Source organism: Neoarius graeffei, chromosome 8, assembly GCF_027579695.1.
Source record: "Neoarius graeffei isolate fNeoGra1 chromosome 8, fNeoGra1.pri, whole genome shotgun sequence".
Taxonomy (NCBI): Eukaryota; Metazoa; Chordata; class Actinopteri; order Siluriformes; family Ariidae; genus Neoarius; species Neoarius graeffei.
Genome location: NC_083576.1, coordinates 52,748,039 through 52,761,955, shown reverse-complemented (window position 1 = coordinate 52,761,955; position 13,917 = coordinate 52,748,039). Strand labels below are relative to the sequence as shown.

The 13,917-nt window shown below is 41.0% G+C and overlaps 1 protein-coding gene across 1 annotated transcript in view; it reads left to right on the top strand.

Moving 5' to 3' along the window:
- The first annotated feature begins 218 nt into the window (after window positions 1-218).
- Window positions 219-13,917, top strand: part of atl3 (atlastin 3) — a 28,944-nt gene continuing 15,245 nt past the window's right edge. Inside the window, exons 1-2 of the mRNA XM_060927847.1 lie at window positions 219-344; window positions 1,865-2,089. Of these exons, the coding sequence (XP_060783830.1) occupies window positions 1,886-2,089 (204 nt within the window). The 5' untranslated portion in view covers window positions 219-344; window positions 1,865-1,885. The remainder of the gene's footprint in view (window positions 345-1,864; window positions 2,090-13,917) is intronic.

Here is a 13,917-nt window from a genome sequence, read left to right as displayed (position 1 = left end):
CACCCATATTATTCGTCAGCCAGAATAACAACAAAATTAACCTCTAAACCCTGCTGGTCAAACTGAATAAACATATTAGCATACAGCACAAATTCACCAATGTATGCTATTGTTTTATTAAAGTGCATCCTGGGAGTTGTAGTTTTTATTGTCGTCACTTCCGCCTTGTTACGCGGCCTCGGATTGAGGGCAGAGCCATTACAAAAAACTACATTTCCCATGAAGCAATTGGGTGTGGGCGCTTCAGGTCTGTTTAGCGTTTGGGAAAAAGTTGCTGAATTATTTCCAGACTACTGTTCTGAAATTGATGCTTTGGCAAGTTTAATAACCTCACAGAACTAAAGGTAAGGTGGATTAAAACGGTGTAGTTTTAGTCTATGGAGTGTTTATTTCTGAAAGTAGTTCCTGCGTTTTTGGTTGTTTAACGAGTTTGCAGGGCACCATTACAGATTAAAAGTTTTTTTTTCCTCTTCAGGATCAGCCATTTTACTAAGTCATAATTTTGTAATTTATGTGCAGGTTGGTCAAGAAAATGAAAATATCTTTATTATCTATTTGTAAACTGTTTACTGTCACTCGAGGATTTGTGCTAACTGAATAGCAGGCAGGATTAGCAAATGTACTTTCCCGTGGCAAAAGTGTGTCGAGATATTTACCACCATTTTAGAGCTTGTAAAGTTTCCATGACTTCATGTTATTTTGCTGTGAAAGTAAAGGCTACACTCTTCCTCTTCACGCTTACGTAAAGCTGACACGTTGCTTTGAGTTTGGACACTCCTGAGGTCCAAAAACTCCTACAAGCTGGAGAAACACCCCAAAATATTTCACTTTAACTCGACTTTTTTTTTTTTTTAGCTCCTTGCTTGTTTGATGATGACACAAGTTGATTAATGTATTGGAGAGCAAGTTTTTGCGTTTTGTTTTCCATGTTCTCCCATGTGAAGGACAGTAGACTCACTAGTGAGAAATGTGTGGCATGTTGTCACTTGTTTTCATGCAGGCTACCACACCTTAAACCACTACTGCACATTCAGGGAGTTCTACAAATATATATGATAGATGGATAGATGGTAGACTATTACTGCTGGTTGGTCTGCATTTCTATTTCTAAAAGACATTAAGCAATCATCCTTGTCCAGCGGATGCAGATGTGCAGTGATTTTAGTTACATAATAATAGTGTTTTTCTGACGTTATTGCATGAAACTGGTGACTGGACTCATTTGGCTGCAGGCGACAGTGGCCAAGATGGCAAAAACAATGGCGTTCTTTCACTAGGATGTAGATCTCAGAGCATGCTTTTAACCTCTCTAAGTCTACATTACACATTTCCAGAAAAACCAACAGACCCTTCGTTGTCTCACATGATGCTTCCTATAAAGATCTAGGCTTCTTGGCAAACATGATTCAAGTCAGAAACACTGACTAAGATTACATTTACTCAGAAATTGCTAAGCCTAACTGTGGGCGGCACGGTGGTGTAGTGGTTAGTACGGTCACCTCACAGCAAGAAGGTTCTGGGTTCGGACCCAGTGTCTGGCGAGGGCCTTTCTGTGTGGAGTTTGCATGTTCTCCCCATGTCTTGTGTGGGTTTCCTCCGGGTGCTCTGGTTTCCCCCACAGTCCAAAGGCATGCGGTTAGGCTAATATGGGACGGCCTTGAGCGAGGCACCGAACTCCCAACTGCTCCCTGGGCACTGTTAGTGTGGCTGCCCACTGCTCTGGGTATGTGTGTGTGCTCATTGTTCGCATGTGTGTGTTCACTGCTTCAGATGGGTTAAATGCAGAGAGGAAATTTCCCAAGTGTGTGATGAATAAAGTTGTGCTTTTCTTTCTTTCTTTCTTTACTTGTTATGCATGTTATAGCTGCCACAGCAAAAACCAAAGATGCCCACTGAACCTGGTGCGGTCCAAATTGTGACCGTCAATAAGGAGGATCACTCCTTTGTTTTGGAAACAAAAGCGCTTGAAGAAATACTCCTAGCTCCTGATGTCCGAGATCTGGAAGTGGTGGTGCTGTCTGTTGCTGGTGCTTTTCGCAAAGGCAAGAGTTTTCTTCTGGACTTCATGCTTCGCTACATGCACAGGAAGGTTAGTCACCTAATCATGGTTATCCTATGAAATGCAGCCTTTCAGTGTGTTTAAGGAATAAAACACGATGGGCCATGTTGTTATTGGGGGGGGGATCAAGCTGGAGTGGGGTGATACCATCCTAAAGTGGATTATTTTCTTATAACAACATGCCCCATAGTGTTTTAGTCCTCAGAAATTTGCCAGTGATTTAGAGTTTTAAACTCGAGTGAACGATCTAGGTCAGCATATATTTGAAGATGATCACAGTTTCACTCAAGGATGGGGGCTAATTAGAGGTTGTTGGCATCCCCCCCCCCCCCCCCCCCCCCCCCCATTCCAAAAAAGTTGGGACACCTGTGTAAACTAAATAAAAACAATACGATAATTTGCAAATCACAGGAACCCTATATTTCATTGAAAATAGTACAAAGACAACATATCAAATGTTGAAACTGAGAAATTGCATTTTTTTTTTTTTTTTTTGAAAAACATAGGCTCCTTTTGAATTTGATGTCAGCAACATGTTTCGGAAAAGTTGGGACAGGGGCATGTTAAGCACTGTGTTGCATCACCTCTACTTTTAACAACACACTGTAAATGTTTGGGAACTGAGAAATTGCTGTAGTTTTGAAAGAGAAATGTTGTCTTGTTCTTGCCTGATATACAATTTCAATTGCTCAACAATTCGGGGTCATCTTTGTTGTATTTTGTGCTTCATAATGCGCCAAGTGTTTTAAATGGAAGACAGGTCTGGACTGCAGGCAGGCCAGTTTAGCACCCGGACTCTTTTACTTGTAAATTGTGTATGAGGGAAGAACGGGACAACATTTTTCTTTCAAAACTACAGCAACTGGTCTCCTCAGTTCCCAAACATTTACAGAGTGTTGTTAAATGTAGAGGTGATGCTACACAGTGGTAAACGTGCCCCTGTCCCAACATTTTAGAAACACGTTGCTGACAAAAAAGAGCATATATTTTTCCAAAACCAATAAAGCTTCTCAGTTTCAACATTTGATATTGTTTTTGTACTATTTTTGATGAAATATAGGGTTTCCATGATTTTGCAAATTATTTCATTGTTTATTTACAGTTTACACAGCATCCCAACTTTTTTGGAATTGGGGTTGTAATATAAGCCTCATGACACCCACAAGTTCCAAAAAGTTGATTCTCTGTCAGCATCAGCCTTGCAAGGTTCAGGTTGATTTTAACCAGTAGATTGCATTTTGAGGCTTTTTCAAAATGTGTAAAATGCCGATTTTTATAAAAATCGCACTTTTGTCAATATTAAAGTTATATGGCTTTTCGATTTCATAAAATCCGTGAAATTTGGTCATTGTGATGTATGTTTATTTCTGTAATATCTCAAAAAACAAAACAAAAAACCCAGGCCATTCTGTGGCTGGAAAGTTATTTAATGTGAGGGGATTCCCTCGCAAATAATGTGCATGAAATTGCTCGCTTTGTGCAGTCAAGCATACAGAGGAAGTCCGCAGGGGTGATAGCGTTCCGGCGCCGCGCCGGATTTCCGGCGTACCGTGGCTGGGGGAAAAAAAAAAAATCTAGTTCGCCCATTGTCCTGTGTCATTCTGAGATGCGCAGATAGACAGTAAAGGGAATTCTGAATGACACAGGACAATGGGCGAACTAGATTTTTTTTTTCCCCAGCCACGGTACGCCGGAAATCCGGCGCGGCGCCGGAACGCTATCACCCCTGAGTCCGTGTGCGCATGCGCAGATTTACCTTCTTATTTTGGGCTTTACGGCAGCTGGTATCTAGCGTTGCATTACTGCCATCTACAGGTTTACCTTTGACCGTGCATGGACAGTTACATCATTCTGTCGCTGACCGCTGATATTTATAAGTTTGGTCCTGCGTTTCCTTTCCTTTGCAACATAACATCTTTTTCTTCTTGCTTTCTGTGACCTGTAGTCGGTCTTTCACGTTTCATTCGCATCCTCCATTTTTCTCTCCTGTTTCAAATTTGTATCCCACAATACCTTGTGCGAACGAGGAAAGCCCACCACGTGATGCATGATGTAGTGTCTTGAATTGGGTCATGGTGAAGCAGGAAAAAATAGCGGAGAATTTATGGCCATGTGTCCTTAAACTCATTAATTGTTCCATTTTAAAAAACATAATAAAATCGGATGCCTGTGATTCGAATTCAGTGGTTTTTGGTCCAATCTAGAAATATTAGTGACCACTTGATTTTTGCTATTTTACCACTTTTTAGAAAGCTGAAATTAACTGAAAATGTGTTAACATTAGGTTGTGCTGCTAATAATTTTGTTTTGGTATAATAATAAAAAGGAATTTCACAATTCATTGTTATTCTATGGCTGTGTTAGGCAAATTTAGCAACTTTTCCAACAATGCTCAAACTTAAGGACACTAGAATTAGTAGATTTACAGTACTTAATGTAGTACAGCTGCTTTTTTTTTTTAAGTGGAATATATTACAGCATATTTTAGCCATATTATGTAGAGACTGCATGCAATTGTGCTAACTTATCTGAAATCATTGATAATGTTCTATTATGCCTGTATCTACCTGTGACGTACATGAGTTGGTGCTCGGCACTCCTCAGACTGCAACTTGCATGCTGCGCTCAAGCTCATTAGGACTAATCGCCATGCACCTGTTTCTGATCTGAGTGCAATCACAGCTTGCGCATATAAGGACTCTTCTCACACACAGACTTTGCGAAGTATACGATCTGTTCCTTGTATCTGATGTTGCCAATCCTTAATTACTATTTTGCTACTCTGGTTTTCTGTTTTCATGACCATGTTTTGCGTTGCCTCGTATATCCTGTTTGTGCCTCACCTGATCATTGTCTGTCCCTGGTTCTGCTCTTTGCTTCGCATTTTGGAACTGTTTGCCAGCTTGCTTTCAAATAAACTCTTCCTGCATTTATATTTATCCATCGCCCATTCATGTGACACTACCTTACCTCCAGACACTTCCTCCAGCACTGTGCCTAGCTTTTGTCCAGAAACTTCCTCTTGCACTATGAATGTGTATATTCCTTTTTTTTTTTTTTGTTAAATGGAATTTTTTCTTATGGAATTTTTTACAGAGGTTTTTATGAATATATTATTTACTTTTATTTAAAAATTATATACTTTTTAAAATTTAAATAAATAAACGGTCGCTAACAGCTTCGTAGTGAAACCCAAGGGCTGTCATTTGCAATACGCATGGCGACCGGTCACGGACAAGATCACAAAAACAGCAGATGAAATGCACTAAGCATGGTAATAAATACGTGCAACATGAGTGGTTCTCTCACGATCTCATTCATACTTGTAGTTAACAAGCAAATATTTTCTATTGACACAAATTTATATTGAGGTGCTTCATGTCTATATGCAATTTAAAAAAAAAAATTGGCCAGATGAGCTGGCAACTTAAAATTCCTGCTGGCCCTTCCAAAAAGCTGCTGGCCATGGGCCAGCGACTATTTCAACCCCTGCCGTCTGATCTGAGAATTCAGGATTGCAGTATTGTAAGTAGGGAATATGACATGGTAGGGTGCAGGGAAATACATTTACGTTACTGGCATTTAGCAGACGCTCTTATCCAGAGCAACATGCAACATATCGAGAGCAACATACAACATACCCAGAGCAGCCTGGGGAGCAGTTGGGGGTTAGGTGCCTTGCTCAAGGGCACTTCGGCCATTCCTGCTGGTCTAGTAGTCTATAAAAGATGGGTCAGTCCAAGGCTGCGGCAGGACGTGTTACAGGGTGGAAATGACGACAATAAAAACTACAGCTCCTGGGATGCACTTTAATAAAACTGTAGCATACATTGGTGAACTTGTGCTGTATGCTAATACGTTTGTTCAGTTTGACCAGCAGGGTTTAGAGGTTAATTTTGTTGTTAGTCTGGCTGACAAATAATATGGGTGTATACAGGTAGGTATTCTACTTAAAGTAATGCCACCCATTTGAGGAATGACTGTACACCATACTTTCAGCAGTGAGTCACCTGTACAGCTTTTTTTTATTTTATTTTTATTTTTTTTTTAACCTCCCCCCCCCAGTCTGTTTATTGTAATGAACAGGGCAAGGTTAGCTCACAGATTCAGACCAAAGAAACAGAACAGCACTGAGTCCGTGTTGCCAGTTTGGTGACTTTTAAGGCCATTTCAGAAAGAGACTTCTGGTGAGAGTTTTTTGGCAACACTATACTGAATCATCACTTTTGAAAGCTGTTATGCGGATAACGTGGAAGAAATCTTTGCGCTCCGAGGTACCATACTATCCTTAACAGATCAAAGTGATCAACATGTTTTAAAAGCAGATACAATTTTGGTCCGTATTGAACACTTTTTTCAGAAATACCCAAGCAGAAGATAAGTGCTCTTCAAGATATAGACATGGATGTCGAAATTGTAAATTGAGACTGATCGAGCATCTTGTTCATGTGGAAAATGTCCAAGATGTTTCTTCAATGACCATGAAGCCTACTGTCCTTCCATCGGTCATACATTTTGCTGCTGGATATTCAATTCGCTCACTCGTTCAGGACTCGTTCGTAGAGGACTATACAGTGAGCTCATTGGTAAAACAAAAAAAACACTTTCAGACACTTGTCCGTCACGCTGGTATTTACTTCGTTACTGTCGCACAATTAAAACGTGCTAGATCAGGCGGCTGGTGGGTTTTCAAAATGCTAAATACATGCATGTATTTTTGTGATAAATACATATTATACTGAGCACATTTCCCACATTAATCAATACAAAGTACCTGCATCTTTCAGTTCTTTTAAATCAAGGCTGACTACTTTTCTTCTTTGCCGCTGCCTTTCATTAAATCAAATTTGAGACTTTTAATTTGATTTTTCAGTGCGGTCGCAATGCATGATGGGCTATATTGCTTGGTTAGTGATCATCGGTTGTACACAACTTTTTGTAATGCATTGTGGGATACTTTGAGTGCACTATATAGGGTGTAAATAATCCTCACTTTCGTTTCGGACAGCCCTACAAAATGGCGTCCTCACTATATAGTGCCCTATATAGTGAGTAGGGAGCGATTTCGGACACAGGGAATGATTCAGTGCTGTTCTGTTGCTTTGGTTTGAATCTGTGAGGTAACCTCGCCCCATTCATTAGAATCTAACAGATGGAAATAAAAAGAGCTGGGAAATAAATGTGGCATTAGGAAATAAAAGTAGTTCTTTGGAAAAAGGCATTTTGAAATAAAAACCTATTTATTGATTGAACTATATTGACTCATTTTATTGTCTCATTTCTTTCAGGATTTATTTCATAGGCATATTTATTTATTAATTTATTTGTTTGTTTGTTTATACATTACATTAATGGTATTTAGCAGATGCTCTTATCCAGAGCGATGTACGACATACCCAGAGCAGCCTCGGGAGCAGTTAGGGGTTATGTGCCTTGCTCAAGGGCACTTCAGCCATTCCTACTGGTCCAGGGAATCAAACCAGTGACCTTTTGGTCCCAAAGCTACTTCCTAACCTAACCATTAGGCCATGGCTTCCCATCATTTACATAGGGAAATAAGTAAGGGCCTGGTGTGAAGTTGCTTGCTGTGAAACAACTTGCCAAAGATTACAGTTTTTCATTTATTATCGAACTCATGTATGTTTGTGGCGGCACGGTGGTGTAGTGGTTAGCGCTGTCTCCTCACAGCAAGAAGGTCCGGGTTCAAGCCCCGTGGCCGGCGAGGGCCTTTCTGTGCGGAGTTTGCATGTTCTCCCCATGTCCGTGTGGGTTTCCTCCGGGTGCTCCGGTTTCCCCCACAGTCCAAAGACATGCAGGTTAGGTTAACTGGTGACTCTAAATTGACCGTAGGTGTGAGTGTGAATGGTTGTCTGTGTGTCAGCCCTGTGATGACCTGGCAACTTGTCCAGGGTGTACCCCGCCTTTCGCCCGTAGTCAGCTGGGATAGGCTCCAGCTTGCCTGCGACCCTGTAGAACAGGATAAAGCGGCTTGAGATAATGAGATGAGATGTATGTTTTGTATATTCTTACATTTAACGCGGCGAAACAAGTAGTGTTGTAGTGACAGTTGTTCCCCACCAGACTCTTTTTAACTTTTCATTAAAACCTTCACGAAACAATGATTTCTTTAATAATTATTAGTCTCGGATAATGTGGAGCATCTGGTATAAGAGTCCCTGTGTAGGTTGTTACTATGGAAATGATAAAGTTTTCAAACTAATCAGATACAAGAATTCAGCAACGCTGGAGTATAATGCTAAATAATACAGTTTTCATCTTCCAACATCAAAGTTGTTTCAAAAAAACCCACTGGACTTAATAAATATGAAATAAAGGGGTAGAGATGCCCTACTTTAGCAAGTCATAGCCCTACCCTAAAAGTCTGGAATGTTGAGTCACCAAGTGCCCAAGATCCACCCTAATTCAAAGTAGGAGGCAATTTGACTGAGCTGGCATGACCAACCACTAACTGCTTCAAACGAAACATATAATTTAAAAACATGGGGCTACATGAACTTTTGTCAGTTCAGGATGTGTGTATGATGCTCTGGCTGCTTACTTGAAGACAATTTATGTTCCACAAGCTTTGGAATGGGGTCAGAGTGCAGAGTCAGGATTTGTAAGGCACCACTAGAGTAGATTTGGGTTAAGGACCATCCTCAGACAAGTCCAACAGTGTTTGGCAATACTAGGACCTGAACTCTCAACCTTCCGATTAATTGTACAAACTCTTAACCACTGATCAATTTTTATACTAGGCTAATTTTACAACATTGAAAGATATATATATATATATATTTTTTTTAAACATAACAGTAAGAAACCAATCATGAAATTATTTGTAAGACTTATTTCCTGGTAAAGAGAGAATAATACAGGTCTTTTCATTTGAGAGATTTCTGAATTTGAGATTAGACACCAATTGGAAGTGATCTCAGATAATCGTGTGTACAAATTATGAACTCTCTTCACTTGCATCCCTTTTCGACCAACGGGGTAAAGCTAAGCCACCATATTGTCAGTTCAAGAACCTGTTCCGTTCAGGATTCTTTGAACCTTGGTGCCAGCTAACAAACCAGCCCGTGTTTTCAACAGTTTTGAGCAGAACCGTTGTAATCAAGGATGCGTCATGAATGGAGGTCATTGCACAGTTTACACCTGGAGTAAACGGTAGTAACAAAATGGCGGTGTGCATTGATTTGATTATCTGCAAGCTTTTGTTCTGTTATTGCAAATGTTTGTTTTTCCGTTCTTCGTTTCTGTGCTCTGCTTCCTCTCCAAACTAATGACATACCCACTGATGTCATCACGGTTTGTGGTTTTTATTTATTTATTTATTTTAAAAAAACCCTATAATTTGGTTCTGGCTGGGAGCCAACTTTTCAGGTTCTGAACCCATTTATTTTCGGTCAAAATGCTCTGAACAGTTCAAAATTTGGTGCGCGGATCAGAACGGAACCTATTCCCTGTTGATTGAAAATGGTTGGAGGATGTTCACCCTGCTTTCCACCCCTTAAAGTTTGTATCAAATAAGCATGAATGTTTTGTGTAAATGGATGAATATTCTGACTTCATGAAAAATACCTAAAAAAAAAAAACCCTTTAAATTATTTTTAATTTTTTTTTTCTCCAGATCAAGTAGAGGAAAAAATTATGAAACCAGTGATTGTTGAGGAAATAATTCTGGACTCCTCACCAAAAAAAAAAAAATATTACTTGGTTGCTCCTCCAAGCTTTCATGATGACCTGAATTGTTTGTGGCATGGACTTTCACAAATGAAAAATATTTTCCATCAAGCTGATTCCACCTTTCTTGAATAGAGGTTGATGGATCAGCTTTGCAGGATGGAGCCTTGTCATTAATCAAGTTATTTATTTCCACCACATATTTTCAATCGGAACGAGATTCGGACTGTTTGCTGGCTGTCATTGAGTTGATATGCCTGTCCTGAAGAAAAGCTTTAAAACTCTCTGTTCTGTGGCAAGATGCTCTATCAACCTGAAAAATCACCAAACCTATTTTCTGTCAGTGAATTGAGAAAAGGGTCCAGAATCTCAGTGTAAACATGTGCATTGACTGTTGAGCTAACGATTGCCATCGCCGCTGGTCCTTTACCAGACATGCAACCTCAGATCATACAACCCCCATTTCCAGAAAGGTTGGAATATTTTCTAAAATGTAATAAAAACGCAAATCTGTGATTTTTGTTAATTCACATGAAATTTTATTTAACTGACAAAAGAACAAAGAAAAGATTTTCAATAGTTTTACTAACCAACTTAATTGTATTTTGTAAATATAAACGAAGGAAGAATTTGATGCCTGCAACATAAGAAAAGCTGGGACAGAGGCAAAATAAGACTGAAAAGTCTGATATTAGGGCGGCACGGTGGTGTAGTGGTTAGCGCTGTCGCCTCACAGCAAGAAGGTCCGGGTTCGAGCCCCGTGGCCGGCGAGGGCCTTTCTGTGTGGAGTTTGCATGTTCTCCCCGTGTCTGCGTAGGTTTCCTCCGGGTGCTCCGGTTTCCCCCACAGTCCATAGACATGCAGGTTAGGTTAACTGGCGACTCTAAATTGAGCGTAGGTGTGAATGAGAGTGTGAATGGTTGTATGTGTCTGTGTCAGCCCTGTGATGACCTGGCGACTTGTCCAGGGTGTACCCCGCCTTTCGCCCGTAGTCAGCTGGGATAGGCTCCAGCTTGCCTGCGACCCTGTAGAACAGGACAAAGCGGCTTGATATAATGAGATAATGAAGTTTGATATTCAAGTAAGACCATTTTTGGAAGTTTCCACAATAAGCAGGTTAATTGGTAACAGGTGAGGGGATCATGATTGGGTATAAAAGGAGCAGCACCAATGGCTGTCTTTGCAAGCAAGGATGGGCCGTGGCTCACCTCTTTGTGCCAGAATTCGTGAGAGTTGTTAGTCAATTCAAAAAGAATTTCTCAACGCAGGATTGCAGAGAATTTAGGTCTTTCAAAATCTACAGTACCTAATGTTGTGAAAAGATTCAGGGAATCCGGAGACATCTCGGTGCGTAAGGGGCAAAGTCGGAAACCACTGTCGAATGCGCTTGACCTTCGAGCCCTCAGGCGGCACTGCCTGAGAAACCGTCATGCTAACGTGACATATAGCCACGTGGGCTCGGGAGTACTTCGGTAAACCGTGGCCAGTTAAGTCCATTGCTGCATCCAGAAATGCAACCTGAAACTGTATTACGTAAGGAAGAAGCCATTTATCAATTCTATGCAGAAATGCTGATTTCTCTGGGCCCAAACCCATCCCAGATGGACTGAAAGACAGTGGAAACGTGTGCTGTGCTCAGATGAGTCCATATTTCAACGTGTTTTTGGGAAAACCAAATGTGAAATTCTCCGTGCCAAAAGTGAACACGACCATCCAGTTTGTCGTCAGAGAAAGATACAAAAGCCAGCACCTGTGATGGTATGGGGGTGCATTAGTGTCCACAGCACAGATGAGTTGCATGTTTGTGTGTGAAGGTAACATTTGGCACAGAGGTGTATGTTGGGATTTTAGAGCGACATATTCATCAAGGCAACATTTCTTCCCGGAATGTCCATGCTTATTTTACCAGGACAATCCCAGGCTTCATTCTACACAGGGTACAACAACGTGGTTTCATACACACCGAGTGCGTGTGCTTGACTGGCCTGCTGCCATTCCAGATCTGACTCCTATTGGATAAATGTATGGCACATCATGAAGAGGAGAATTGGACAACGGTGACCATGGACTGTTGAGCAGCTGAAGTCATATATCAAGCAAGAATGGACAAAAATTCCAATTGCAAAAGTGCAATAATTAGTATTCTCAGATCCCTTACGATAAAGTGTTTTTATTAAAAGGAAAGGTGATGTAAGACGGTGGTAATAATGCCTCTGTCCCAACCTTTTTGAGTCTATTGCAGGCATCAGATTCTAACTTTGTTTATAACATAGAACTCTGGGCAACTGATGGAGAATGAACTCTGGTTTCTTAAATGTAAAGCTTATTAATCCAGTTTAACAGCTTTTTATGCTAGGGCAGTGAGGAACTGGGAGACAGGTGAGAGAATTCAAGGTGCATTTTATTATGTTTCTGTTTTCAGTGACCACACACCCCACAAGCGTTGGGGAACACAGCTCTTTCATATTATTGGTCATCTGAAAGGCACACGGAGACACCCATTAATAGATGGCCAGTAATTAGACACAGGTCTAACTCATCATGTTACCTGCTGGTTCAGCCTAACTCCTCGGCGTTCACAGCCGATACTCAACCACACCCTCGCTACTACATCCAGAAATGCAACTTCTGGGCAATTACGATGCAGCTTGCAATACAGTTCTATGCAACGTAGCATGAGAAGACGCTCTATCTGTTTGTTTGAAATGTTGATTGAACCAATCCTGCTTTATGGATCTGAGATGTGGATACTATCTATGCGACAACAGCGGCTAGATGGGACCTACACTAATCTACTTTGACGTGTCCAAAACATTCATTGGTCAGAGCACGCCACATGTGAGCGTATATATCGCAAACTTTTCCCGATTTCCCAGAAGCTGACAAAACACCATCTCCAATTTGCCGGTCACTGCCAACGAGCAAAGGGCAAGATCATCCAATCCCTCCTTTTATGGAAACCAAGCGGCCAAGGAAAAATGACATTCCCAGATGTGATTGCAAGAGATTCAGGAATTGACAGGGCGGATCTCGCTAATGCGTTGATGGACCGGAGCATGTGGAGTGAGGCTGTTCGGGGCATGTCGACTGGAATGGCTGGATGATGAGTGTAGCATTTTTAAACTAATACCTATGTCACACGTTGGCATTTCAGCCTTGCATATGTACGGCGTATCAGGATACGTAGCAGTAAGAAAGGAATGTCACAGCATTGCCAGTTTACGTAGCTAATACTCTAGGATGCGTAACACGATCTCCTTGTACGCCAGGGTGCGGCATGTTTTTAAGTCTGCACTTAAAAATCCATAGCATGTACGTAGCTATGCAGCGGGAACGTTGCTCGAACACCTATTACGCTGTGCGAATGCTTTAGTTGACATGTGATGTAACTGTGGCATACACTGTAAATTAAAAAGGGCTTGGACACGTCTTATTTAAATTTCGTAAAACAAACGAGTGACCCTTACAATGACAGACTGCTCTCCGAGCTTTGAATCCAGTGAAGGCATTTAATTCATCATATAGCCAGCCTTAAGGCGTGCGCGCACGCAGTCCGGAGCATGCCCAAGAGTCCTGCGCGAGGAAGGAGTTTTTGTCGAATATTTCTTGGATTTTACATGAATACTAGGTAGGAACCCATTGTTTTGAACACACTCACCGAGAAAGGCGAGTCTGGGACGATCTCTCCTCACCATTAGATTTCACAACTCGCGAGTGGCGGGTGCACTGTAAATAAAAAAGGGCTTAGACATGTCTTATTTAATATCCCTAAATGTAACACTGAGACATGTCTGGTGTCTACTGATAGATGCCGGTGTCTTTATAATAGACACTTTTTCTTTTTTTTTCTTGCATCCTCCATATACACCCATGTCTTTCTGGAAGACATTGAAGTATTATTTAAATACCCCAGGGTTTCATGTAAATACCCTAGACATGTCTGTGTGTGTCTCCTTTTTTATTATTATTATTTATTTTATTATTTTTTAAATTTTAAATAAACAGTGTACAAAGCACTGCCGATATGCAGCAGTAACATCGCACATAAGAAGAATGAAAAGCCACGCCAGTGAAAGCAATGAAACAGTTATGCCATGGCAACGCGTCCTGCGCCTCAGTATGCCATAACTGTACATCCCTTGAACCCTATGCAATCCCCAGGAACACCACAG